Here is a 27,667-nt window from a genome sequence, read left to right as displayed (position 1 = left end):
TCCAGCATCTATGATATTGGACTTGCCTGTTAGTGATGGAGAAATTAATTTCAGGGTTGCTAAAATTGGAGCATAGATATCTAAGACATACAGTGTTGGTAGATATTATAGAGATACAGAGGGGCAGGACCACAGATGGATTTAAAACAAGATTAAGAATTTTGAGATATTAATTTGTTTGGAGGACCTTGCAATGAGCTGATTATCTTTCCTGTTTTGCCCATTTAACCATGACTATATTTCAAAAGGAATGTATTGATGTTGAGCACTTTAGAATGCTCTGAAGCACAAATATGATGGCAAATTAATATCCAGGAGCTTCAAGAAATCGTTGGGAGCAGATACAATGACACATTGCAAAGGGGAGTCAGATAAATACTGAAAACAAAATGAGCAAGACTATCAAGATATGAAGATACAGAGTCCAGTTGAATAGATGTCTTAAAGGTTGGGGCAGGAATTATTGGGCTGTTCCTTCTCTGCTGCATTTTTTAAAAATACAATTAAACCAAGGTGACATTAAAATTCTTGAATATCATAAAGATCAGAATGTTTCAAACATCTGTACTTTACTTGAAGAAAAGTACCACCACTGACATCCACCATCATGAAGTGCTTTGAGAGGTTGGTCATGGCACGCATCAACTCCAGCCCACCAGACAACCTGGACCCATTGCAATTTGCCTATCGGCAAAACAGGTCTACAGCAGATGCCATCTCCCTGGCCCTACACTCAGCATCTGGACAGTAAAGACACATACATTAGACTATTGTTTATTGACTGAAGCTCCGCCTTCAATACAATAATTCTAAGCAAGCTTGTTACCAAACTCCGCGACCTAGGACTCAACACCTCCCTCTGTAACTGGATCCTTGACTTTCTAACAAACAGACTGCAATCCGTGAGGATGTGCAGCAATACCTCCGGCACGATTATTCTCAACACTGGTGCCCCACAAGGCTGCGTCCTCAGCCCTCTGCTCTAGTCCCTATACACTCATGACTGTGTGACCAGATTATGTTCTAACTCCATCTACAAGTTTGCAAATGATACCACCGTTGTAGGCCGTATCACAAAAAGCGATGAGTCGGAGTACAGGAAGGAGATAGAGAGCTTAGTGGAATGGTGTCAAGACAACAACCTTTCCCTCAATGTCAACAAAACTAAAGAGCTGGTCATTGACTTCAGGAAAGGGGGCGGTGTAAATGCACCTGTCTACATCAATGGTGCTGAGGTCGAGAGGGTTGAGAGCTTCAAGTTCCTGGGAGTGAACATCACCAACAGCCTGTCCTGGTCAAATCATGTAGATGCCACAGCCAGGAAAGCTCACCAGTGCCTCTACTTCCTCAGGAGGCTAAAGAAATTTGGTTTGTCCCCTTTGACTGTCACCAACTTTTACCGAAGCACGATAGAAAGCATTCTATCTGGATGTATCACGGCTTGGTACAGCAACTGCTCTGCCCAGGACCGTAAGAAGCTGCAGAGAGTTGTGGACACAGCCCAGCGCATCACGGACACCAGCCTCCCCTCCTTGGACTCTATCTTTACCTCTCCTTGTCTTGGTGAAGCAGCCAGCATAGTCAATGACCCCACCCACCCAGGACATTCTCTCTTCTCTCCTCTTCCATCGGGTAGAAGATACAGGAGCCTTAAGGCCACCAGACTTAAGAACAGCTTCTAACCTACTGTGATAAGACTATTGAACGGTTCCCTAATACAATGAGACGGACTATGACCTCACGATCTACCTTGTTGTGACCTTGCATCTTTATTTTGCACTGCACTTGCTCTGTAGCTGTGACACTTTACTCTGTACTGTTATTGTTTTTACCTGTACTACCTCAATGCACTCTGTACTAACTCAATGTAACTGCACTGTGTAATGAATTGACCTGTACGATCGGTTTGTAAGACAAGTTTTTCACTGTACCTCGGTACAAGTGACAATAATAAACCAATACCAATACCAATAATATTTGGTTGCATCACAAAATGGGCACCAAGCCAACATTTTGTGCAGAAAAGATTAACATTTAGCCAAGAAATGTGTTTTCAGACAACAGTTAAAATAGCTAAATTAGACATCACATTTGTAGTTACTGTTAGTGTGTGTTCTGACAGAACTGAACGCTGAAGATCTGCAACAAATCTGAGACCATTCTATGCATTGCTTTCAACAATCAATAGTAGTTTGGGAAAAAGTACCAGTATCCTTGCAAGAAGTAGTAATATCTTTGGGGTGGAAATGGGAATGTCGGACTGGAAATTAGAGAAAGTACTGAGAATGTGCCTTTTGGTTGAATCCTATTAATTATTATAACTATTAATGCTCTTTCTGCCAATCCCTAAAAGTGTGCAGTCCAATATAACACTGCCAAAATTAACAGCTTGATGGATTATGTTATGATGCTTCAAAGGTACAAATCTGAGTCTTTCACATGTCTTTCTCATCCATCATTTCTTACAGTATAGTGGTAATATATGATAATACTTGTCAAAATAACTTGGCAATTTTTTTTGAACAATACAACCTCATTCATTTGTTCCACCACAATAATTTTCTGCAGTAAATGTAAATGGTTAATTCCATTTTACCATAAAACACAAAACTCCTCTTTATAATTAGTTAATTTATCAGATAAATACCATAAGGTCTATTACCCACATCTCAAGAGTAAAAGGATACAGGTTGCCATACCAACCTCCAAAACCAGTCATAACACTTACCTTTAAGAAAAAGAAACATTAACTAAATGTACGCAAAACTGTTGTAAAATTCTTCCAGAACTCCCCTAACTAATCATCTTTAGCCATGCTTACCTGTGATATGTCAAATGATTAAGATGAGGAAAAATAGGAAAATTACATTATCTCTTTATGTATCCTGTAACTGATACTAAGCATTGCTTCCCAAAATGTCCCAAATGTCTTTATGAAGAAAAGGTCATTCAGGGCTAGTAAAGAACATTTTCATCTTTTATGTCAGTCTAAAAGGTCACAAACATGCTGCTCGACTATATCTCCTACTGCCAACAAGAACCATATCTGTCAAAAAATTATCCATTACCCTTGTGAAATTTATAACATCCTCGACCTGCACTTCCTCCCCTGGTAGGCTCTTCCACATATTACTTTATGCTGAAGAGGTTACATCTTAAATGTTTGTTCACCTTTTCTTGATTATGCTTAGATCCATATTCAACTGTGTATTCTATTTTCTTTACTTCCTTTAGGATATCAAATATCTTCCTCTGTTGCCAAGTATCCAATTTAGCTCTTTAACTTGTACTTCTTCCAGTGTCTTTTCCATATATTCTGGTACTCAAGGTGAGGGCATGTCACAAACTAACACCCAAATTGCAAACATTATTCTTAACCCTTTAGTTTAGATGTATCAGATGTCCAGTTTCCTTTTGTGCTGGTAGTTTAAGATTTTTTTTCATTTAAGTTTCCTTAAAACCTACTTTGACAATGCCTCCTGTAGATAGTTCCCATTGATATTGCACTTTTATAGATTGTTTTGCAATTTCCTTAAATTTTCATGTCCCTAATATAAAGCTCATTTTCACTTTTTGGACCACTCTCTCAACCTGTCCTGTTCTACTCACTGCAGATCTTCCATCCACTCTCCGATATTGTATCATGATACTCGAAGAGCCTTGTTTTCTGTTCCAGTGTAAATTAAAGAAATAGCCTCAGAAACAATCCCCTGTCACGTCTTTCTATTTGACACATCTCCTCCTTTAATACTTACCCTTTGCATATTCTAGCTCAAAATGTTTGTGATCACTTAAGGAGCTTACTTCCTTTTAAGAAGCGCTTTTTAAAAATATTTCTGGAACTAATTTCGTGCTTATTGCTGTATCAAAAGTTTTGCTAAAGCTGAGCTTTAATAATTCTGTTCTGTTCTCTCCATAATCCAACCATGTTATATCCTAAAAGGATACATCATAGGTTTCCCCGGCACAACCTATCACCTATAAATCCATGTTCAATTACTTTTTTTTGTCATTCTCCATCTATAGTGAACCATCAATACTTTTATTTCCCTGCACTTTAGCCACTATTATTGTCATGTTTGCATGTCAACAATTAATAGGTTGTTTGTTATTTTACCTCCCACTTCATTTGCGTCCATAGCAACTTGTTATTCAGTAAGTCACTTAAAATATCTGTGAGGTCTGAAAAACTCTCAATCTCTTTCAGTGCCTGATTCTGATATCTGCCAGAGTTTCTTGCTGTGATGCTATTTAGTATTCTTTCAGTGTAATAGTTACATTTCATTAGTTTCTTTCTTCATGCGGGGTTCTTTAAATTCTAATTGTACAGAGGGTCAGCACTCCTTGGATCCATTTGTACATGCTGACACCGAAACGTCATTAAGGATTTCCTCTGTTCTTCAATCATTTGTTACCTTGTCCTCCACCTTGTGATCCCTCAAGATTACACAGTTTCCTTTGTCCACTGTTTTCCTTGAATGTATTTAACATTTTCACTTTTAAAAAATGCAGCAGTCCTAATCTTCATAACAGCTGTGGGACTTCCCAGTAAATGTATTCACTTTTAACATTTGCATGCGGACATCCCTATCTTAAACCACATTTGCATTTTAACGTATGACCTTGGCTTGCTCTTCCTCCACATTACTTTTCTTGTTGCTCACGTTAATTTCCTGCCTTCTCTGATTCACTTATTACTCAGTGGAAGTAAGTGATCTGTTAGCCTCTTAATTCAGCCTTTGTGCATGAGATATGCAAATCGTGACTGTTAGCAGTAGAAATTTGTCAGAGGGTCAGGTAATGCCAAATGAGTGATAACAGACCAGTTGCCACTTGCATGTGAGATTTGAGATTTTTTTTTCAATGCCAGTAATGGAATTAAATATCAGGTGCTGTAAATAATGGGTAGTGAGTAGATACTATTGTTTCATGTCACTTAACAAGACAGATCTCTATCCCATAGTTCCTCCTTTTACCACATTCTGGAAACTGAAGGTTTTTCTATACAATGTTTTTTTCATTGAAATCTTACAGCATTTTGATCTTACTGTTATTAATCCATTCCATCATTGTGACCATATCTGTCATTTCTTGTTTGTTGGCATGTGATTGGTTTATTATTGTCACATGCTCCAAGATACAGTGAAAAACTTTGTTCCATGCCATCCAGGCAGATCATTCCATATATAAGTACATTGAGGTAGTACAAAAGGAAAGCAAAACAGAATGCTGTTTTGTGTTACAGATATGGAGAATAGTGTTACAGTTATGGAGAAAGTGCAGTGCAGGCAGACAAATAAAGTGTCAAGGCCATGACAAGGTAGATTGAGAGATAAAGGGTTCAAGTTTATTGTATAATGGGCCTGTTCAAGAGTCTTATAATAGCAAGATAGAAGCTGTCTTTGAGCCTGGTGGTATGTGTTCTCAAGCTTTTGCGTCTTCTACCTGTTGGGAGGGGGGAGAAGAGAGAATGACCAGGATGGGAGGGGTCCTTGACTATATTGACTGCTTTCCCAAGGCAGTGGAAACTGTAGATGGTGTCGACGGAGAGGAGGCTGGTTTTAGTGATAGTCTGAGCTGCATTCACTACACTCAGCCCAGTCCATCACAAAAACTGGAGTTGTACAGCACAGATACAGGGTCTTCAGCCCAACCCATCTATACCAACCCTGATACCTATTTATGCTAAACCCATTTGCCTGCATTAAACCCATATCCCTCTACTCTTTTACTGTTCAAGCACCTGTCCAAATGTCTTTTAAACATTGTAGTTGTATCTGCTTCTACCACTTCCTCTGGTAGCTCATTCCATATAACCACCAGCCTCTGTGTGATAAACTTTCCCCTCATATCTCCTTTAAATTTCTCTCCTCTCGCCTTAAATGTATGCCTATCTGCAGCCTAGGAAAATGATCTGACTATCTACCCTATCGATGCACCTCATAATTTTCAAACCCCTATAAGGTCACCCCTCAACCTACTATGTTCCAGTGAGAATAAACCCAGTTTATCCAACCTCTCCAATGTTTACCATTCTTTCAACCCTATTATCACCTCTGTGACTATAACACTTGCAACGGCCCAAAATCAATAAGATAAGATAACAATATCTTTCTTAGTCACATGTACATCGAAACACACAGTGAAATGCATCTTTTGCGTAGAGTGTTCTGGGGACAGCCTGCAAGTGTCGCCATGCTTCCAGCGCCAACATAGCCTGGACTAACAACATAGAGGAGAAGCTCAGCTGTGGCACACAGCTAACAGTTGTCTTAACATTCTTCAAGTAGTCCACAGAAATTGTCTATAAGAGCAGATGGCTCAATAAGACTTTGACCTTCTACCACACACAGTCATGGAAATGAGTTTAGCTGAAAGAGTCAGCAATGTCAGCACCATGCAGAGACTGCATAGACCTAAAAATCATGGGATGTGGGAGGGTATTTTTGTCTGCTTTTACTTTAGAACACAGAACACTACAGCACAGTACAGGCCCTTCAGCCCACGATGTTGTGCTGACATTTTATCCTGCTCTAAGATTTCTCTAACCCTTCCCTCCCACATAGCCCTCCATTTCTCTATCATTCATGTGTCTATCTAAGAGTCTGTTAGATGTCCCTAATGTATCTGCCCCCACAACCTCTGCCGGCAGTGTGTTCCACAGACCCATCACTCTCTGTGTAAAGAACTTACCTCTGACATCCCCCTTATACCTTCCTCCAATCACCTTAAAATTATATCCCCGCGTGTTAGCCATTTTTGCCCTGGGAAAAAGTTTTTGACTGTTCACTTGATCTATGCCTCTTATCATCTTGTACACCTCTATCAAGTCACCTCTCATCCTACATCGCTCCAAAGAGAAAAGCCCTAGCTCACTCAACCTATCCTCATAAGACATGCTCTCCAATCCAGGCAGCATCCTCTGCACCCTCTCTAAAGCTTCCATATCCTTCCTATGATGAGGCGACTAGAACTGACCACAGTACTCTAAGTGTGGTCTAACCAGAGCTGCAACATTACCTCACAGCTCTTGAACTCAATATCCTGACTAATGAAGGCCAACACACTATACACCTTATTAACAAGCCTATCGATCTGTGCGGCAACCTTGAGGAATCTATGGATGTGGACCCCAAGATCCCTCTGCTCCTCCACACTGCTAAGAGTCCTGCCATTAACCTTGTATTCTGCCTTCAAATTCGATCTCCCGAAGTGTATCACTCCACACTTTTCCAGGTTGGACTCCATCTGCCACTTCTCAGCCCAGGTCTGCATTCTATCAACATCCTGTTGTAATCTACAGCAACCTTCTGCACTATCCATAACACCACCAACCTTTGTATCATCAGCAAACTTACTAACCCACCCTTCCACATCCTCATCCAAGTCACTTATAAAAATCCCAAAGAGCAGGGGCCCTAGAACAGATCCCTGTGGAACACCACTGGTCACCGACCTCCAGACAGAATATGTTCCATCTACCACCACCCTCTGTCTTCTATGAGCGAGCCAATTCTGAATCCACACAGCCAAGTTTCCCTGGATCCCATGCCTCCTGACTTTCTGAATGAGCCTTCCATGAGGAACTTTATCAAACGCCTTACTAAAATCCATGTATATCACATCCACTGCTCTACCTTCATCAGTGTGCTTTGTCACATCCTCAAAGAATTCAATCAGGTTCCTGAGGTATGATCTGCCCCTCAAAAAGCCATGCTGACTGTCCCTAATCAGCCTATGCTTCTCCAAATGCCCATAAATCCTGTCTCTCAGAATCTTCTCCAGTAATTTGCCCACTACTGAAGGAAGACTCACTGGTCTGTAATTCCCAGGGTTGTCCCTACTCCCTTTCTTGAACAAAGGAACAACATTTGCCACCCTCCAATCATCTGGCACACCTCCTGTGGCCAGTGAGGACACAAAGATCATTGCCAAAGGTGCAGCAATCTCTTCCCTCATTTCCCGTATTAACCTTGGATATATCCTGTCTGGCCCCGGTGACTTATCTATCCTAATGTTTTTCAAAAGTTCCAGCACATCCTCTTTCCTCACATCGACATATCAGCCATTTGTACACCATCCTCACAATCATCAAGGTCTCTCTCACTGGTGAATACTGAAGCAAAGTATTCATTAAGGACCTCCCACTATCTCTTCTGACTCCAGGCACATGTTTCCTCTTTTATCCCTTTCCTCTCTTATTTACTTTCAGGTTTCCAGTGTAGTCTTCCCAGTTAATTCCAGGCAAATTGAAATTCCTGTTGTGATCACATTAGTTCTCTTACACGTCTCACAGATTAAAAGAAAATTGACCTATCTATGTTTGAATCTGATTTGGTTACCTCAAACACAGTCCTGCTATGCTTTCTTGCTTGGGTTTCCAGACCATCTGCACCTGAACTCAGTTATCAGTGGTAAAATACATAGCCATTGAACTTTGCACCACTTTCCCCCCTTCCATTCTTTCCAGTGTCCAGGAATTAATCTGCGATACTAATTATTTTTGCACTGACGGCTTATAATCATTGAGTGGTGAAATTGTTTAGAGAATCGTTATCATCTGTGACTCATTAAGGGAGGTCAACACAGGTTTGGCTTGAGTTTTCAAAGGAACATTGGATAAACACCTGAAGGAAAATTATTGCTTAGACAAAGGGGAAAGAGAGGGGAGAATGGGACTGATAGGATGGCTCTACTAGGAGCATAGACTCAATGGGCCAAAAGTGTGATCACAATTCCATGCTACTCTGTAAGTGGAACAGTTTTAAATAAGGTTCCTGTCTCCTGAAGGTTGCTGCTCTTTCTAGTTTCCTTGGGATTGCTTACTGCCTTAACAGCTGGTAGTCATTTATTTCTGAACCTTGGCAGGCTCACCATGGGGAGCATCATAGTTGATCCTCATTCATTCTTTACGCTTCGTCTCTACATTAATATCGAGGGGAAATTGAAAATGTAGTCTTTTCATGGTCACAATATGAAACTTCATCTCAGCTATTTAAAGATAATTTTTGTCCATAACACGCATGTTTATTCCCGAGGTTTACGAGATTTGATGCATGTGTCGTAAACCTTCATCAAGTGATTTTTTTTTGTTTTCACAGAAAGTTGCTGAAAAGTCCAGAGCGTTGCTTCCTTCAACATTGAAGAACAGACAGGTGAGTGAGGGGCTTTGCTCTGCAATCTTGAATCTGGCAAATCCAAGTAATGTACGTCATCACACACATGATATACTTTCTGCTCACATCATAAGCTCTGTCCTTAAATCAAGTAGCTCTGTTCCTCAACTCCTTCTCACTTATTGAAAGTCATTCCATTAGCATCAGAAAGATGATCCTGGAGAGGGCTGAGATGACCAGTGATTTCCTGTAATGTGAAAGGAAAAGCTGATTGCACTGGGCTATTTCTGTACCTCCATCCTTACTGGTCAGCTTTACAATAGTGTGCATTCTTTAACAAAATCTGTATGTGTATCCCTCTATCCTGTAACAAAAATATTCTGTCCTTCACCTTCCAAAGTCAACATGAATGTATGAATGAAAAATCATGCTTGACACAGGTCCTGGAGTTATTTGAAGATGTGACTGGTAAAATGGAACCAGTGAATGTGGTGTATCTGGAGTTTCAGAAGACTTGCGATAAAATTTTACACAGGAAGTTGGTCAACAAGTTTAGGGCACATGGAGTTAAAGGTGATATGTTGCTATAGATTGAGAAAGCAACAAATGGCAGTACATGGATCACTGACAAACTGTGACTAGTAGGAAACTGCAGGGATCAGTGGTTGGGCTCCAGCTATTCTCTTTCCACATCATTTGTCATATTTCCTAGCTTTCTAAATAGGTGGGATTGTGACTAAAGAGGGAGATGTAAAGGGACTTCAAGGGGATATGGGCAGTCCGATTGAGTGGGTGAGAACATGACAGATGAAAACTGTGGAGTTATAAATTTTGATGCACAAAATAAAAAAAAGAGTATTTTTTAAGTGACGTGAGTTTAGATAGCATTGATGTTCAAAGGGACATAGGAGTGCTTGCATACAAGTCACTAAAAACCAACTTTTCGATGCAACCAATGATTGAGAAGGCAAATGATTTGTTATTAGAAGAGGATATGAATAAAGAAACTAAAGAGATCTTCATGTGGTTGTATGGAACCTCTTAAAGACCTCACCTGGGATATTTTGACTTCTTATCTTAGAAAGGATGTGCTTGCCAAGGTAGTGTGCAACATACTAGACTGCTTCCAAGGAGGGTGGGTTTGCTGAATGAGGAGAAAGTGAATAGATTAGACCTGTATTCGTGAGAGTTTAGAGAAGTGAGAGGAAGTATCATTAAATCTTTCAAATTTCTTACAGAGCTTGATAAGCTGGGTGCAGCGAGGATCCTTTCCTTGCATGAGGAGCTTAGGACAATATTTTATAGTTTCACAATAAAGGGTAGGTTGTTTAGGACTGAGATGCGAAGAAATTTCTTCACTCAGAGACATTGATTCTTTGAAGTTCTCAACCCCTGAGGGCTGTGGAAGCTCAGATGTTAACTTTATTCAAACCGGAGATGGATAGAGTTCTGGATAATGTGATCAAGGGATATGGGGACAAAACAGGAAAATGGCACTGAGGCAGAAGATCAATCATGATCTTGATGAATGGAGGAGCAGACTTGAAGGGCCAAATGGTCTAGTCCTGATCTTATTTCATAACTTTTTCTGTAAAAACTTCATAAGTTTCCAGCTATGCTTGTTCTTTTTTTTGGAATGGGAAGAAGCATTTATTTTACTGTTAGTTATGGATTCTTCTTTTGGCAATGCCTTGCTTTGACTCTGCTAATTATTCAACTGCTTTGGAGAATACCACTCCACTGCTTTCTGCTGAAGACATTTCCAGAATACTTGGAGATACCAGAGACTGCAGATGCTGGAATCTGGAGCAACACAAAAGAGGTCCTGGAGGAACACAGTGAGTCAGGCAGCATCTGTGGAGGGAAACGGACAGTCAATGTTTTGGGTCAAGGCCCTTCATCTGGACTCTGATCTGGTCCAGATGAAGAGTCTCGACCCAAAACGTCGACTGTTCATTTCCCTCCATAGATGCTGCCTGACCCACTGAGTTCCTCCAGTGCCTTTTTTGTTGTTGCCAGAATACTAACTAATTACAATCATCTTGTTCTCAGCTCAGCAATATTAATAATTATTTTCATAAAAGAAGTCTTCTGCAATTTCATGTTTTCATTACTCCTCTTAGATATGATTGTTGCATGAAGTGAATAGTGGAAATGCATGCCTTGATACTGTGATTTCTTCTGAAAAATCTCTCGGAGAGAAAAAAAACAATTTTACATGATTATAATTAATACCTGTTCAAACACTGCAAAGGCATGGGTGGGTCGGAGATGAGTCATGACCACTCATACTTTTGCTTACATTGTTGGTCCTGAGAGACCATTAAGTTTAGGTACAATTATACTTGTGAAATTGGCACTGACTGTGTCGGGCACTTTCACCTACCTTTTTCAGAGAATCCACCTTTGGAGCATGAAGAATCTGGTTTACCACTGCTCTTGTTTTTGCCAGCTGAACACCTGCAGAAGTCTCTGTTCATTTGGGCTCACTAATCATAAATGTAGACCTTAATATTCGCTCATCCAAGCTTTTAGACCTCTGAACATTGTTTCTCCATCTCCCAAAATACTTCTGTCCATTAAGCAGCTGCAGCATTTTAAGCACACCAGTATCAGTGCATTCTTTATCAATGGCAACATGCCACTCAGATGTGGGAATGTTATTGAAGACCTGTACTGCATATTAAACGAGACACAGCCAGGAAGATACAATGGATTTGTGATGCTGCTATGTGGGCAAATGGAAGTCCTACTTCATTTTGGGTGGCAGGAGAAACCAAACCTTTAACTGAATGTAATGAGACTGCAGCTAATTTGATGGACAGAGGCTACATCCATCAATCACAGTGGTGTAGCTAGTAGAGCTGCAACCTCACTACTCCAGAGACCCAGGTTCAATCCTGACCTCCAATACTGTCTGGATTTTCCATGTTTTCTCAGTAATGCATAAGTTTCCTCCTAGTGCTCTGATTTCCTCCCATATCCCAAAACCGTGAATGTGGTTAGATTAATTGGCCACTGTAAATTGTCCCCAGAGTGTAGGTGACTGGTAGAATCTGGAAGGGAGGAGGAGGGAAGTTGATATGGGGAGAATAAAACCAGTTAGGGGTTGGATTCATGTAACATCTGTTGCTTTATGGTCAGCAAGATTAAGTGTGCTGAAGGGCCTGTTTCCATGCTGCATATTCTGTGACTAAAGTTACCACACATCTGACTCAAGAACTCATGGGATAAGATATATCTTTTAAGTTGCACAGAAGGAGGAGGGATGGAAGCAACAACTGAAACCAAGAGCTTATAATAGTGCTAGCTAAAGAGATGGTTGCAGGCACGGTAATGTAGTGGTTAGTATCATGTTACTACAACGCCAGTGACTCAGGTTCAGTTCCGGTATCTGTCTCTAAGGAGTTTGTACATTCTCCCTATCTCTGCGTGGGTTTCCTCCGGGTGCTCAGGTTGCCTCCCACATTCCAGGGATGTACAGGTTAGGAAGTTGTGGGCATGCTATGTTGGTGGCGGAAGCGTGGCGACACTTGCGGGCTGCCTCCAGCACACTCTACGCAAAAGATGCATTTCAATGTGTGTTTCGATGTACATGTGACTAATAAAGATATCTTATGATTGACATGCCTTCATCACTCTAATTCAGCCAGCACCATCACCATTTGTGTTACTTAGATTTTCTTAATTTCCACCCTCTCTCTGACACTCCCTTTGTTTTCAACTTAAAACATGATTAATTGCCAAATTTTTGGATGAAAGATCATTGCCCTGAAATGTTAATTTTCTTTCTCTCTAATTGGTGCTGCCTGACCCGCTGAGTAAAACCAATCTTTTTTTTGTTCTTGTTTCAGTGTCCCAGCATTTACAGCTTTTGTTAGATTTTTTTTGCAGCTTTTTAAAGATTTTTTCACCGAATGATATCGGGTGTTTGTCAAGGATATCAATATTCAGTGACATTTTGAATGCAGCAACAAAGGTAATTCAAGAATAGGCATTAATTAATATCCAGCAGTATAAAAACTAAGTGCTAAATCTTGAGCTGTTGTTTCAATAAATAGATTGTCCAGATTTTTGCGGGAGCTGGGTTTCTCACAGTTTACACCCTTGTGAAGTTTTCTTTTGCACTCATTGAATTTGCAAGGTTATAGCAGCATAGCAAGAGCAGTGGGATATCTGGCACCTCTAAAAACAGAGGGTGTAGCAGTGCTTCTCCTTAGCCAATGGGATTTAGGGACTACGAAAGAAACAATGACGGCAGTGTGAATTGGACTCAACTCAGGCAGAGAAAGAGAAGTAGACAGGCTCTGAAAGATTGGAGAGAGGAAAAAACTGGGAAAGCAAGATAAAAGTGTGATCTTTTTAAGGATTTTACAAATAATTTGCGACAGGCAGAAATGGGATTGAGCAGTTAATTTATTCCCCTTCTGTGCCAGAAAGGTTGATTGGAATTCCATTAACAATTAGCACAATGTTAAAAGGGTACTTGTGTACTGAATCATCAGTCTTAACTTTCTGCAGTGAATGTAATGGGTAATTAATGTGCACCTCTTGCTTGTTCTTAAAAATAACAAGGGGGCAAAGGGCAAGATACCATTTATGTGATGCAGATGGTGAGTAGCACAAGTCAACTAGTAAATTCTGGAGTCAAAACTGTCATCAAACCTCTTAGTCCCCTGATCTTGTCAGCCAATTTGGGCATTAATAACACCATGCACCATTAGCTCTCTGCTAATTCTCCAACAAGATATGGTCCATTAAATTTCTACCCTGGATTTAGGCTGAGGCTTTAAATTGTCATATATCTTTTGAACTCAGGTGATGATGGGATTGGTTACACTCAATGCATTGGAATGGAAATGAGTTACTGGCAGCAAGTCAGACTCTTACCTTACTCAATAACACAAATGAGGAAAAGATAATGGCATAGTTTTCGACGTACCTTAGATACTAAAGCCCTTTGAACCCTTGCTTGGATGCAAAATTCAGTCAATGTTTCTGAATTTTAATGTATATTTATTAATTTGCACTAAACAGGCAATAATGCATCTTTGTTGCATTCTTTTGAAACAGAATTGGTTTAATTAGAGGGAAATTGAAATAACAAATATATTAAGGCAGTATTATGGTTCAGAAGTTAAGCATTCAAATTGTTATAGTTATTTCCAACTCACTTTCTGTCCCCCAATTTCCTCTTCCCACCTTTAAAAAATACATCCCCTTGTGCAGAGATATCAGGCAATGATGAAATGATTAATGAACAACATTTTTTGTCACTGATTTACTTTTCATAAAAGGTTTTGCTACTGTATTCTGAAACCTTTGACTTTTGTGTCACTTTACTGATTTTTACCTGAAGACTGTTCCCTTGAAATAACACTTACTTTCCACAACTACTCTGCTTTACATGACTTAATATCTTCCATTTGAATCAAGTCCAGAGGCTTGAAACAAGAAGCTGTTTGAATTGCTGGTTATTCCACATTCCTGTTAGTCACCCTCCACGGCTTTAAAAGGTGGTGGTACATCACTAGTCTATAGCTTAAGCTACAAACTGTTACATGTACAGTTGCTAAAAGCCTAAGTAAATGAGGACAAAAGAATTGACACAAAGACTTGCATTTATGCCATGCTTTGCTTGCCCTCTGGAAGGTTTAAAATCTCTTGAGAGCTGATGTCAGACTTCTGTGTAGTTCTACAACATAATCCTAAAGCATGATACTGTAGATGCTGGAGATCTGAGATTGAAAGTGAAAATGCTGGAAATGCTCAGCAAATCAGACAACCTCTGTGGAGGGAAAATATTTAAAGATGTCTTCCCTCATTCCTGTAGCCCCCTCACCCCTTCTCTTACCCCTTCCCACGCCCTCATGACCTGCCCATCTATTCCTCACCTCCTTCCCTTTATTCCACGGTCCACTGCCCTCTCCTGCCAGATTCCTCCTCCTTCAGCCCTTTGCCTCTTCTACCTATCACCTCTCAGCTTTTTGTATCTTCCCTCTCCCCCACCCACCTACTTTTCCCCCTCTCACCTGGACTCACCTATCCCCCGCCAACCTGTGCTCCTCCCCCTCCCCTTCTTATTCTGGCTTCAGCCTTCTTCCTTCCCAGTCCTGATGAAGGGTCGACTGTTTATTTCCCTCCATAGATGCTACCTAACCTGCTGAGTTCCTCCAGCCTTTTGTGCGTGTTGCTCCAGATTCCAGCATCTGCAGAATCTCTTGTGTCTCCATATTTAACAATGTTCTGTTTTTTATTGTATGATGCAAGATGGCTCACTGTAAAATTGCAGTCATTACAGTGTAACAGGCACTATAGGATTGCAGTCATTGCAGTGTCACAGATACAATAGGATTGCAGTCATTGCAGTGTCACAGATACAATAGGATTGCAGTCATTACAGTGTAACAGACACAATAGGATTGCAGTCATTACAGTGTTGCAGATACACTAGGATTGCAGTCATTACAGTTGTAGATACAATAGGATTGCAGTCATTACAGTGTAACAGACACTAATGTTAATTTTGCTGAACTAAGTACAACCAAGACCAAGCACAACATCAGGTATCTGAATGTGAGGGCCTGCTGCTGGTTGCTTATGGAGTTTTTCTAGCCGGCCCCTCTTTGTAGTCTCATGATTTCAACAGTACAGTCTTAAAAATAGCATGCAAGTCTTGTGTTCACATTGACACCTTTCACATTTTCAGAACAATCCAAGCATTTTCCAGAAAGTATAATCTCTGTATAATGTAATAGATGTGGCAGCCAATTTGCACACACATTCAAACAACCTGATACTGACCAGGTCATTTATGTCTGTGATGTTCGTTGAAGAATAACAATTGTCCTGGATGCTGTTCAAAAGAATGTAATGCAATCCTGAAGAAGGGTCCTAACCTGAAACGTTGACTGTTTTTCTCCACAGATGCTGCCTGAGCTGCTGAGTTCCTCCAGCATCTTGTTGTTTTTTTCATCTAGATTCCAGCATCTGCAGTCCTTTGTTTCTCTAGTGTAATGCAACTGTTTGCATCCACCTAGGTGAGCATAACTCAGCTGAAGGATGACATCTGCAATGCTGATTGCAATGGACGACTTCTGTGCTGAGGTATCTGGGATTTGAACCCTTCGTCTTTTGGCTAAGAGATGATGGTGCTATCAACTGATAAGATATCTTTATTAGTCACATGTATATCGAAACACACGGTGAAATACATCCTTTGCGTAGAGTGTTCTGAGGACAGCCTGCAAGTGTCGCCATGCTTCCGGCACCAACATAGCATAGCCACAACTTCCTAACCCGTAGGTCTTTGGAATGTGTGAGGAAACCGGAGCATTCGAAAGAAACCCACACAGACACGGGGAGAACGTACAAACTCCTTACAGACAGTGGCTGGAATTGAACCCGGGTCACTGGCACTGTAATAGCGTTATACTAACCGCTACACGAACGTGCTTGAGCCACAATTGACACAGCTGAAGAACAGTTTCACAAAATAAAAGACATGGATGTTTAGTATTTAGAAGAGTGTTGTTTAGGCTTTAATAGAGCTATCGATGCAAGGAAAATCTGCAATATGTCATTAATTGTTTGAGTGATTTGATTGTTGGCTGGGCAAAGATGAGGTGAACATCTAAGTGTTAACTTTAGACTTGGAGATCAGGGCAAACTGCATAAGAATGCAAGTACAGCATTTACTGCTGCCTTTAAGGTCACTGGCCCAGCATACCAACTGTATACCAACTGGAGACAAGATGCTGGGATCTGGAGTAAAAAACAAGCTGCTGGAGGAACTCCACACACAAAATGCTAGGGGAACTCAGCAAATCAGACAGCATTTATGGAGGGAAATAAACAGTTGACGTTTCGGGTTGAGACCCTTCAACAGGACGAAAGGAAGAGGGCAGAAGCCAGAGTAAAAGGGTAGGGGAGAGAGAGGAGCACAAGATGGCAGGTGATAGGTGAGTCCAGGTGAGGGGGGGTAAGGTAAGTGGGTAGCGGAGGGGGGATGAAAGGGAATGATGTAAGAAGCTAGGAGGTGATAGGTTGGAAGAGGCAAAGAAGAAATGCTGGAGGAATTCAGCAGGACAGGCAACATCTGTGGAGGGAAATGGACAGTCAAGGTTTTGGGTTGAGACCCATCAACGAACTGCTTTAAAATATGGGTGGGGGAGCAGCAAAGCCCCCATGCACCGTTGGGGGCTCTGGCCTGGAGGCAGACAGGGTAGCAGCAGGATCCAAGCATGGCAATGGGAGCTCTTGCCTGAGGCAGTCCAGGTGAAGGGTCTCAACATAAAATGGTGACTGTCCATTTCCCTCCACAGATGCTGCCTGACCCATTGAATTGCTCCAGCAGTTTTGTATACCAGCTAATGAGATCAGCACTTCTTCTGCCCTATTCACTTTAGCCAAGTGTTGAGAAGATGGAGATTTGAACAATAATACATGACAGTTTAGTATTGGAAAGAAATAAATCAGTTTTGTGTTCAACTTTGGTCAATGTGTCTACACAGAGTGTAGATTGAACCCGGGACACTGGTGCTGCAATGGTGTTAAGCTAACCGCTACATTACCGTGCCTGCGTATTTGGTGTCTGAAACTGACACCAAAGTTTCAGATTTGAACAATAATACACTGTCATGCATTATTGTTCAAATCTCCATCTTCTCAACACTTGGCTAAGTGAACGGGGCAGAAGAAGTGCTGATCTCATTAGTTGGTATACAAAGCTGCTGGAGCAATTCAATGGGTCAGGCAGCATCTGTGGAGGGAAATGGACAGTCGCCTTTTTATGTTGAGACCCTTCATCTGGACTGTCTACAGGTAAGAGCTCCCAAGGCCACGCTTGGATCCTGCCGCTACCCCGTCTGCTTCCATATCTGATGTCAAGTTGACCTTCAAGTTTGCCATGTTTGTCCTGCTGCTACTGGAAAGATAAGAGGAGAGAAGGATTGATTCCCAGTGATGGAGGAATGGGGTCAGAGCAGCTACTTCATAGAATTACCTTTACAGCACAAAAATATGAGCCAGAAGAGATCAACGTGATTGTGAAAATCAGAAAAATACAGATACTGGAAATCTGAAACAAAAACAGAAAATGCCAGAAATACTCAACAGGTCAAGCCACATCCGTGGGAAGAGAGACAGAGTTAATGTTTCAGGTTGAACAAGGAAATGCTGCCACCTCCTGTAGTTTCCCTTTCAAGTTGCACACCATCCAAACCTAGAAAAATCTTGCTGTTCCTTCAGTGATGCTGGGTCAAAATCCCAGATGTCATGCGTAAATGCACTATGAAAGTGTCTTCTCGGAATCAGAATCAGGTTTATTATCACTGATTTATGTGATGTGAAATTTGTTGTTTTGCAGCAGTAGTACAGTGCAAAGACATAAACATTTCTATAAATTACAAAATAAATGGTGCAAAAGAAGAATAACGAGGTAGTGTTCATGGGTTCATTGATCGTTCAGAAATCTGACGGCGGAGGGGAAGAAGCTGTTCCTCACTCATAGTTTTTTAGGCTTCTGTACCTCCTCCCAGATTGTAGTAACAAAAAGAGGGCATGTCATGGATGGTGAGGGTCCTTAGTGATGGACACTGCCTTCTTGAGGCACAGCCTCTTGAAGATGTCCTCGATGGTGGGGAGGGCTGTGCCCGTGATGGAGCTGACTGAGTCTACATCCCTCTGCACCCTCCTGTGATCCTGTGTATTGGAGCATCCATACCAGGCTGTGATGGAACCAGTCAGAATGCTCTCCACCATACATCTATAGAAATTTGTAAGAGCCTTTGGCGACATACCAAATCTCCTCAAACTCCTGACGAAGTAGAGCCATTGGCATGCCTTCTTCATGATTGCATCAATGTGTTGGGCCCAGGATAGATCCTCCAAGATGTTGATGCCCAGGAATTTGAAGCTGCTCACCCTTTCCACCGAGGTTGTTGTTGCGACACCACTCAACCAGCCGAACAATCTCACTCCAGTACGTCTCCTCATCACCATCTGAGATTTTACCCACAACAGTGATGTCATCTGCGAATTATTATCGATGATGTTTGAGCTGTGCCTGGCCACACAGTCATGAATATAGAGAGAGTAGAGCAGTGGGCTAAGCACACATCCCTGAGGTGCACCTGTGTTGATTGTCAGCGAGGAGGAGATGTTATTACCAATGTGCACTGACTGCGGTCTCCCAATAAGGAAGTAAAGGATCCAGTTGCAGATGGAGGTACAGAGGCCCAGGTTTTGAAGCTTGTTGATTAGTACTGAGGGGATGATGGTGATGAATGCTGAGCTGTAATCAATAAACAGAAGCCTGTCTTGTGTTTTGCTGTTGTCTAGGTGCTCCAAACTCCAGTGGAGAGCCAGTGAGATTGTGTCTGCTGTAGACCTGTTGTGATGGTAGGCAAATTGCAGCAGGTCCGGGCCCTTGCTCAGACAGAAGTTAATTCTAGCAATGACCAACCTCTCAAAGCACTTCGTCACAGTAGATGTGAGTGCTCCCAGGCGATAGTCATTGAGGCAGCTCACCCTGCTCTTCTTGGGCACCGGTATGATTGATGCCCTTTTGAAGCATGTGGAAACCTCCGACTGCAGCAGTGAGAGGTTGAAGATGTCCTTGAACACTCCAGCCAGGTGGTCGACACAGCCAGGTACACCATCGGGGCCTGACATCTTGCGAGGGTTCATCCTCTTGTAGGATGTTCTGACATTGGCCTCCGAGACAGAGATCACAGGGTCGCTGGATGCTGTGGGGATTCACAGGGGTAATGTTATTTTCCCTTTCAAAGCATGCATGAAACCGTCCTCTATAATTGCACTCATTCAAGAAGGCAAATCACTACTCAAGGAAAATTAGCAAAGGGCAATAAGCACTGGCCTGTTGGTAATACCAATTTCAAACGTGTGAATAAAATAAAGATAAACCATGCCCAAAGACAATATGTTCAGTTATGTCTGTGTAACAGAACAAGAGAGAACCATTTCTGGTTTAATTATAATGGTGAGAAACATTTCTTTCAGCGAGAGGTGCCAAATAACCTGATTCAGTTGCTGTGAGGGCAGCATTTCATTTGCATTCTAGAATGACTTATTCGATTAAAAGAGCTCAACAGCATTGCAAATTTGCATTTATCTTGCCATCTGGGCTCTAAAAATCTAGGATTTTAGGAGGGAGCACTAAGGAAGCCTGTAATGTGAGCTCCTTAGTTAGAGTAGGAGACATTTCAGTGAGTCTTGAGTTAAATGCAATAGGAAATTGGAACTATGGAGAGAACGCAGAACAGATAACGGAGTAACATTCAAAAGCATTGTACATACGTTATTTATTATTACATATATGCAGTGTTAGCAATTTTGATGCATCCCATTGTTTCAACAGCATTGTCACTTACACATGTTGGCATGGTTACAACCTGCTGGTAACTGGCTTTGGGCTGTTAGCACCCTGGAATTTACGAGGCTGCTTTTCCCCCTGGACTAACATAAAGTTACTGCTGGCTGCTAATGATTTTACTCTGCATTGCCTGTGTAGTTGCTCCAGGGTGCACATATCAAAAATACAGTTGTCACAAAACAGATCAGATGTGGAATCTACAAATATGCTCCTTCGAGACTCACTCTTAAGGCCCAATGCCATCATGCAAATATTTTCTGCTTTATTACTCAGAGTAGGTGGCAAGAATTATATCAATTGCTCTGATATATCAAAGAATATCTCTTTTCTTGTCACTGGGGAAGGATCATCTCAGTTAACATGAGCTGGTAGTATCGACAAGCTGACCATTTACAGGTTTTACTCTCCACTCTTGCAACAGCCTCCAGTAAACTGTATTTCAATGAGATCAAGTGCCATAGACAAAGGATGGGTTTTTAAGTTCATTTGAGGTGTTGAGGGTTGGGGGGGGGAAGGGATTTTGGTTGAGGCAACTGGAAATGTGGGAGACATAATCTATTATCTTGCTTATATGGAGGAATGTTTAACCAAAATACAAAGAGTGGGGGTCATTTTTAGGATGGCAAGCTGCAAGTCATGAGGTGCCTTACAACCTGTGTGGGGGCCTTAATTTTATCCACATCAGTGACTTAGGTGAAGGAAATTAATTCATTATAACCAAATTTGCTGTTGTTGCAAATATTGATAAAAAAGTAAGTTGTGAGGAATATGCAGAAAGTCTGCAGAAAGATACAGATAAGTGAGTGGGCTATAATTTATCAGGTGAAATTTTATCTTGGGAAATGTGAGGTTTTCAACTTGGACAGAAAAAATAGAAAAAGCAGAATATTGTTTAACCAGAGAGAGATAACAGAAGCCTGTGGTACAGAGGGATGTGGTTTTGGTTACACTCTAAAACAGAGAATATTAGCAGACAAGTGCAGCAAGTGACTAGGAAGGCAAATACAGTGTTAGCCTTTATTGTAAGGAGAATGAGGTTTAAAAGTAGCAACGTCCTGCTTCAGCTTTGTAGGGCAAAGGGAAGACCCAGAGTACTGCATACAGTTTTGTCTCCATTTTAAAGGAGGAATATACCTGCATGGGAGTCAGTTCAGAGAAGGGTCACAGAGATGAGGGGGTTCTCTTCTGAGGAAAATTTGACCAGGTTGCGCTTATATTCGTTTCAGTTTAGAAGAATGAAAGGCGATCTTATTGGAGGAGTCTAACAGAGCAGATGCCAAGGATGTTCCCTTTCAGAGTGAAATGCAGAAAGAGGGGGCATAATTTCAGAGATGAGATGGAATTGTTTTTTCTCTCAGAAGATGGTAAATCTTTAGAATCTTCTATTCCAGAGAGCTGTGAAACTGATTCATTGAATATATTCAAGACTGCAGTAGATACATACTACAGATTATAGGGGAGTGAAGGGTTGTGGGGAATAGGGAAAGGGGACATGATCAGATCAGCAATGACCTTGTTGAATAATGGAGTAGACTTGAGGAGCCTTAAAAACCACTCCTGCTCTTTATCTTGTCTTATTATGACATGGAACTTTTAAATTAAACAAAATATTAAGAGGTATACAAAATATTAAAAGAAATAGATAGAGTAGACAGCCAGCGCCTCTTTCCCAGGGCACCAATGCTCGATACAAGAGGGCATAGCATTAAAGTAATGGGTGGGAAGTTCAAGGGAGATATCAGAGGGAGGTTTTTCACCCAGAGAGTGGTTGGTGCATGGAATGCGCTGCCTGGGGTAGTGGTGGAGGCAGGTACGTTGGTCGAGTTCAAGACATTGTTAGGTAAGCATATGGAGGAATTTAAAATAGGGGGATATGTGGGAGGAAGGGGTTAGATAGTCTTAGGCGTGGTTTAAAGGTCGGCACAACATGGTGGGCTGAAGGGCCTGTATTGTGCTGTATTGTTCTATGGTTCAATTAAAAAAAAGATATTCATTACGTTGAACAACTTGTAGGCAGAGGAATTGCAATCAAGTTGTGCTCTTTAATTAAATGTAAAGATTGCATGCTGACCTACACTGGCTGCTGGTCTAGTACTGTTACTTTGTTAAAATTCTCAATCTTAATTTCAAATCCTTTCATGCCTCAATTTTTTCTTGCTCCATCCCTCTGATCTCTGAGATTTTTGAGCTCCTCAAAATTCTGTTCAGTGTGAACCCAATTTTAATTGTTCCATTGTTGGCATCTATGTCTTCAACTGCTTGCCTTAGACTCCGAACTGTTTCTGGATAGCCTAGGTGGACTGGGTTTTGGTATTTCAGTAATTCAAGGTACTAGTATTTAGAATCCATTATGCTCAGAGTAAAATACTGTACTTGTTTGCTTCATTCACACGGGCAGATTGATGTGCTCTACTTTTTCTATTGTTAATATTCTCAGACAGGCAAGGAAAAGATTACTTTTGTTTAAAAACAGTCAGTATTACTGATGACAGATTAGAATATTTAACTCAAGTTTGAACTACCAGGAAGTGACAGCTTTCGGCATGGAGCCCCTTCAGACTGGTTCAAGTGAATTCCTGATCCTGATTGTTGATGGATAGAACCTGTGGGTTTATTTTAAAAAGCCTTTGTGCCATCACAAATAATCTTCATACAAGAAGCAAACTATTTACTGAACATGTTCTTGCCTTGGGTGCTTATTTCATATTCTGAAGAGGGATTTTCACACATCCACATTCAAGAGTAATGGTATCCCAAACTATTTATCTAATCCTGATTTAAGAGTGACTGCTATCAACATCCTTGTGTCTGTAGTATGTGGTTACTTGTGACTGAAAATTCATGATTCCAACCTTTTAATCTAAGTTAGTCTTATTTTTAAATGATTGTTTTATATTTCAAGGATTTGTAAAGTTCAGATTTATTGCCGAATGGGGCAATTTTGTGTATCATCTTTGACTGGGATTTCAGCTCCATGATTTGCCAAGAACAGAATAAGATAGGGCCATGGAAACTCATTCTCTCATGCTCCTTCTAATCGCACTTTTTCTCTCTCTCTCTCGCTCTCTATCTTTCTCTCCTCCTCTCTCCACCTCTCTCTCCCCCTCCTCTCCCTCTCTCTCACCCCCCTCTCTCCCTCTCTCTCACCCCTCTACCCACCTCTCTCCCCCCTCCCTTTCTATATGAGTAGGGCATTAAAGGTAAATTCTCTGGAACATTTAAGCATCAAACTTTCTCAAAGGGAGAGGTACGGCCAGATGCAGGCAAAGTCACATTACCTCACGTGAGATATCCTGGGTTTTCTGCAGAGTAGCTGAGAATAGAAAGAATATGTAAGAGGAACAACAGCATGTACACAGTGTGAGTGTTTAATACATTACTTCATCTTTCACATAGTTTGTAGATAAAGAGGCAGTTCTAAATCTGTTTGTTTTTAATGTTTAACTCTTTGAGGATTTCAGCCACATTTGGTATTGTTCAACAGATATCCACTCTCGCGATTAAGTTCTGCAACATTGAATTCCAGCAAAGGAATTCTTTCCTTGATACTGTCCAAGACAATTTCAATTGTGATGCTGAAGAATATCATAGTAGTTCCAGTGTTAGATTATAATAAGTAGACACATTTTGATTCATTGGTTTGGAGAAGTACATATGTCATACAGATTGAAGTCACTTGGATAATCTTTGTCCATAATGTTATTGCCTTTGCTGCACTGTGCCTTGCCCTACTAGTACAGCCCTTAATGTGTCATTAATAAATATGCAACCATAATTAGAGTTCTAGTTTGTAGTGCCTCACAGGGACTGGTGTTTATTATTCATCTTTGCTTATTGGGTGTAATTTGCATCTTTTTTAAACGTGCAGTAGAATTATCAATTCAGTGCCTGAAAACAAGCTTCCCTTCTACCGGTTAGGGTTCAACATTGGCTTATTTCTGAGTGCCAAATGAGCACCTAAGCTTTCAATATGCTGGGAAGAAGCATATGCTTAATACAAGCCAAAAAATGCTTCCTGCCATATTAGTGAAGGAAAAAAAATATGTCCTGGGTCAATGCTTTTAACACATTTGGCACGTTTGAACCAAAGTGCCTATACGGTGTTTTAGTTATCTGTAGCTCACTTACTTGATGATAATGGGGGCTGAGGCCCCATATTACTTATGTCTTTGGCCTATCCATTTCAGAATCAGAAATGTTCCCTGCACCCACTCTGAGTGTCACTAAAAACAGGTACAAGTTTTTAGGTTCCAGCATCTGGACAGCAGAGAGAATATTAGCCTCTTGAACTTCAATTCTGCCTTTTGTGTGCAGAAATGTTCATTGTATCCACTTGGGCTCAGTGTGGAGCCTAACTCATTTTAGGATTTCAGACAAATGTCCTTAGTATTATTCTGACAATTGGTGACCAAAAAATCATTCAGATGCAGGCATCCAGTTCATGAAGTTCAACTGGGAGGCAAAACTCCACATCTGCATTGTACATTTGTAAAACCATTCCTAAGATTCCAATATGTCCAATCTTACCCAGTTTTGGCCCTTTGTACCAAATCTGTTACAGGCATTTAGTTTTCTTGGAGAGCTTCATCATTATGAAAATGATTGTTATTCAATGCCCTTTAATGTTTACTGGAATGGATGCTCAATATTATGTTTTCTTCAGTCCCATTTTGTTCACTTATTTAACCAGTGAAAGCTGATTTTAAAATTATTATGAAAAATTACTTTGCCTTACAGATTTATTGGAACAGACAGCCCTTCACAAAGACCAATGATCTAAACTAACCATTTAATTAAGTTCCTTAAAATTCAACTTGCGTTAAGAATCCCATCAATATTAATTCCTTATATTCTGCCTACAGACCACGAGGATGTTGATGGTGGGAGACCCAGCGATGGTAATACCTTTGATTATCAGGGGTTGGTGGTTAGACTCTTTCTTGCTGGAGGTGGTCATTGCCTGGCACTTTAGTCTGCGAATGTTAATTGTCCCTAAGCCCATGCCTAAATGCTGTCTAAGTCTTGCAGCATGCAGGCATGAAGTGCTTCATTTGCTGAGGAATTGTGAAGAATGTCCAACTACAAGTGTCAGTCAAACAGAAAAAGCAAGCAAGCTTGACAGGTCAACACAGAATTGTCCATAATGGGGCATTTTTATTTCTTTAAGTCCTGTTCACACCTACTAAATAATGCCGCAAATCCCTCATCAAACATGAAAGTAACATTTAAGTCTTGAATAACTCTGATGCCTCATGAGGTGCAAAATTAAACTGAATCTGTTTGAGGTGATTTACAGCATACAGGACCAGGAATTGATACTGACATGCACTTGACCTGCAGGGAAATGTATGCTATTCAGCGGTTTTCATTTCACCCCAGTGCGGACTATTATTTCGCCTCATGGTGTTACGCGTTTTGATAGTGTAATATTTCATCCTTTGGCACTTTGGAAAAATATGGATCATATTTTATAATTTTAAAATCAGCACAGCAGTAATTGCACAGCATAGATAGCAGCAGTGACTTCTCACCTTTAATGCAAACACGGATAAATACAGGTAATTCTCTCGCATTTGACATTATTCACATTTGACACTTCGGCGTATCTCAGCATCTGCTCCTACACCTAGGTGCTGCAGACTGGATAATTGATATGGCTACGGTACTAGACCAGCTGGAAATTGATGAAAGAAGCTGTGTGAATGATGGAGAGACCAGAGAGGTAGAGCAAAAATATAAATGACATGAAAACCTGTCTCCAAGAATGTACACCTCCAATATAAATCACCCACATATTCTATTTTATTGCCGTGTAATACCTGCTGTCACGTCAGATAGAAGAAAGGATGTTTGTTGTAACAATTTATTGCCAATGAACTGCTTTTGATGTGTTGTCACTGTTGTAAATATAGGAAACACAGCATCCGATTTACACACAGCAAGCTCTCATGAACAGCAACATGGTAATGACCAGATACTCTGTACGAGAAATGTTAGTTGGGAGGTTATTAAGCAGGACACCTAGACCAGCTCGCTTCTGACAAAGATCTTCAACCTGAAACATTAACTAAATTTATATTTTCTACAGCTGTTCCCTGACCTCCTGTTTCCAGCATTTTTTGTTTGTTATTTACGAGGGCCAATCCCTGGGATTTTATAGAAATAGTGCTAAAGAAATTTTTCTATCAAATTGAAAGAGCAGGTGTGGCCTTGGTTTAACATCTCATGCAGAAGCAGCATTTCTGACAGTGTAGCACTACCTCAGTACTACACCAAAGTGCCAGCATAGATCTCTGGAGGGAACCCTGGGCCTTCAGACCCAGAGGTAAGGGTGCGACCAACAGAGCTGTCACTCATCATACATGTCCATATTTGCACAATATATTCCGATAGCCAATAAAAGTACGCAGCCTATCTTTCAGCCTTACTTCCAGTAAGAAGAAAGGACAGTTAATGATTTACCTATATTAGATTAGTGAATTAAGCTATTGTATAACATATACTGATCTGGCTTTGAAATATTTGAGAAAAGTAAGTTTGATTCAAAGAGGTGGAGACTGACTGCTCAGAATATGAATGGGCTGTCCAATTGATATCAGTCGTTAGATGGGATCAGACCGGATGCCATTCACACACCATCCATGGAAACCATAGAAAGCAAAATCAGGTGGGGTGTAAATAAAATCTGACAGATTGATCCAGTCCTGTAAATTTCCCAACCTGTAGTGTAGGCTAAAATTACCCTTATAACTTTTTCCATTTGCTGCTAAGAGTATTGAGATACAGATCTTATTCACAACTTTATCCATTTCATTTAATGAAAGCCATAATAAATTAAAGAGCTTTTAATGCAGCAATCCCACTCTTGGTATCTGCTCCAGTTCACCTCCAAGCGGGATGCTGCATGTAATTAAATGAGCTCTGTTGACCCTGGTGGCAAGAGACTTCTGATTAAAGAGGAGTTATCAGGCTGGGGAATTCCATACTGAAGAGGTGGAAATCACAGATGAAATCAAAATAAATAACTGTGTTGGTTTGCAGTCAATCCCTGTGTTCAGTCACCCTCTCAAGTTATCAGTGTATGCCAAGGCAGAGAATCGGGGTAGGTTCTTTGACCATTGGGGAATGACAATCAAGCCAAGTGCTATCTTCACCT

General features: G+C 40.9%; 1 protein-coding gene across 4 annotated transcripts in view; it reads left to right on the top strand.

Moving 5' to 3' along the window:
- tsnare1 (T-SNARE Domain Containing 1) overlaps positions 1-27,667 on the top strand; it is a 650,834-nt gene that overhangs the window by 397,717 nt on the left and 225,450 nt on the right. For all 4 annotated transcript variants that reach the window (XM_052023541.1, XM_052023540.1, XM_052023538.1 and 1 more), the window contains exon 7: positions 9,102-9,155. In XM_052023541.1, the coding sequence (XP_051879501.1) occupies positions 9,102-9,155 (54 nt within the window). The remainder of the gene's footprint in view (positions 1-9,101; positions 9,156-27,667) is intronic.

This window comes from Pristis pectinata, chromosome 9 (assembly GCF_009764475.1).
Source record: "Pristis pectinata isolate sPriPec2 chromosome 9, sPriPec2.1.pri, whole genome shotgun sequence".
Taxonomy (NCBI): Eukaryota; Metazoa; Chordata; class Chondrichthyes; order Rhinopristiformes; family Pristidae; genus Pristis; species Pristis pectinata.
This window is presented reverse-complemented; position numbering and strand designations above follow the sequence as displayed.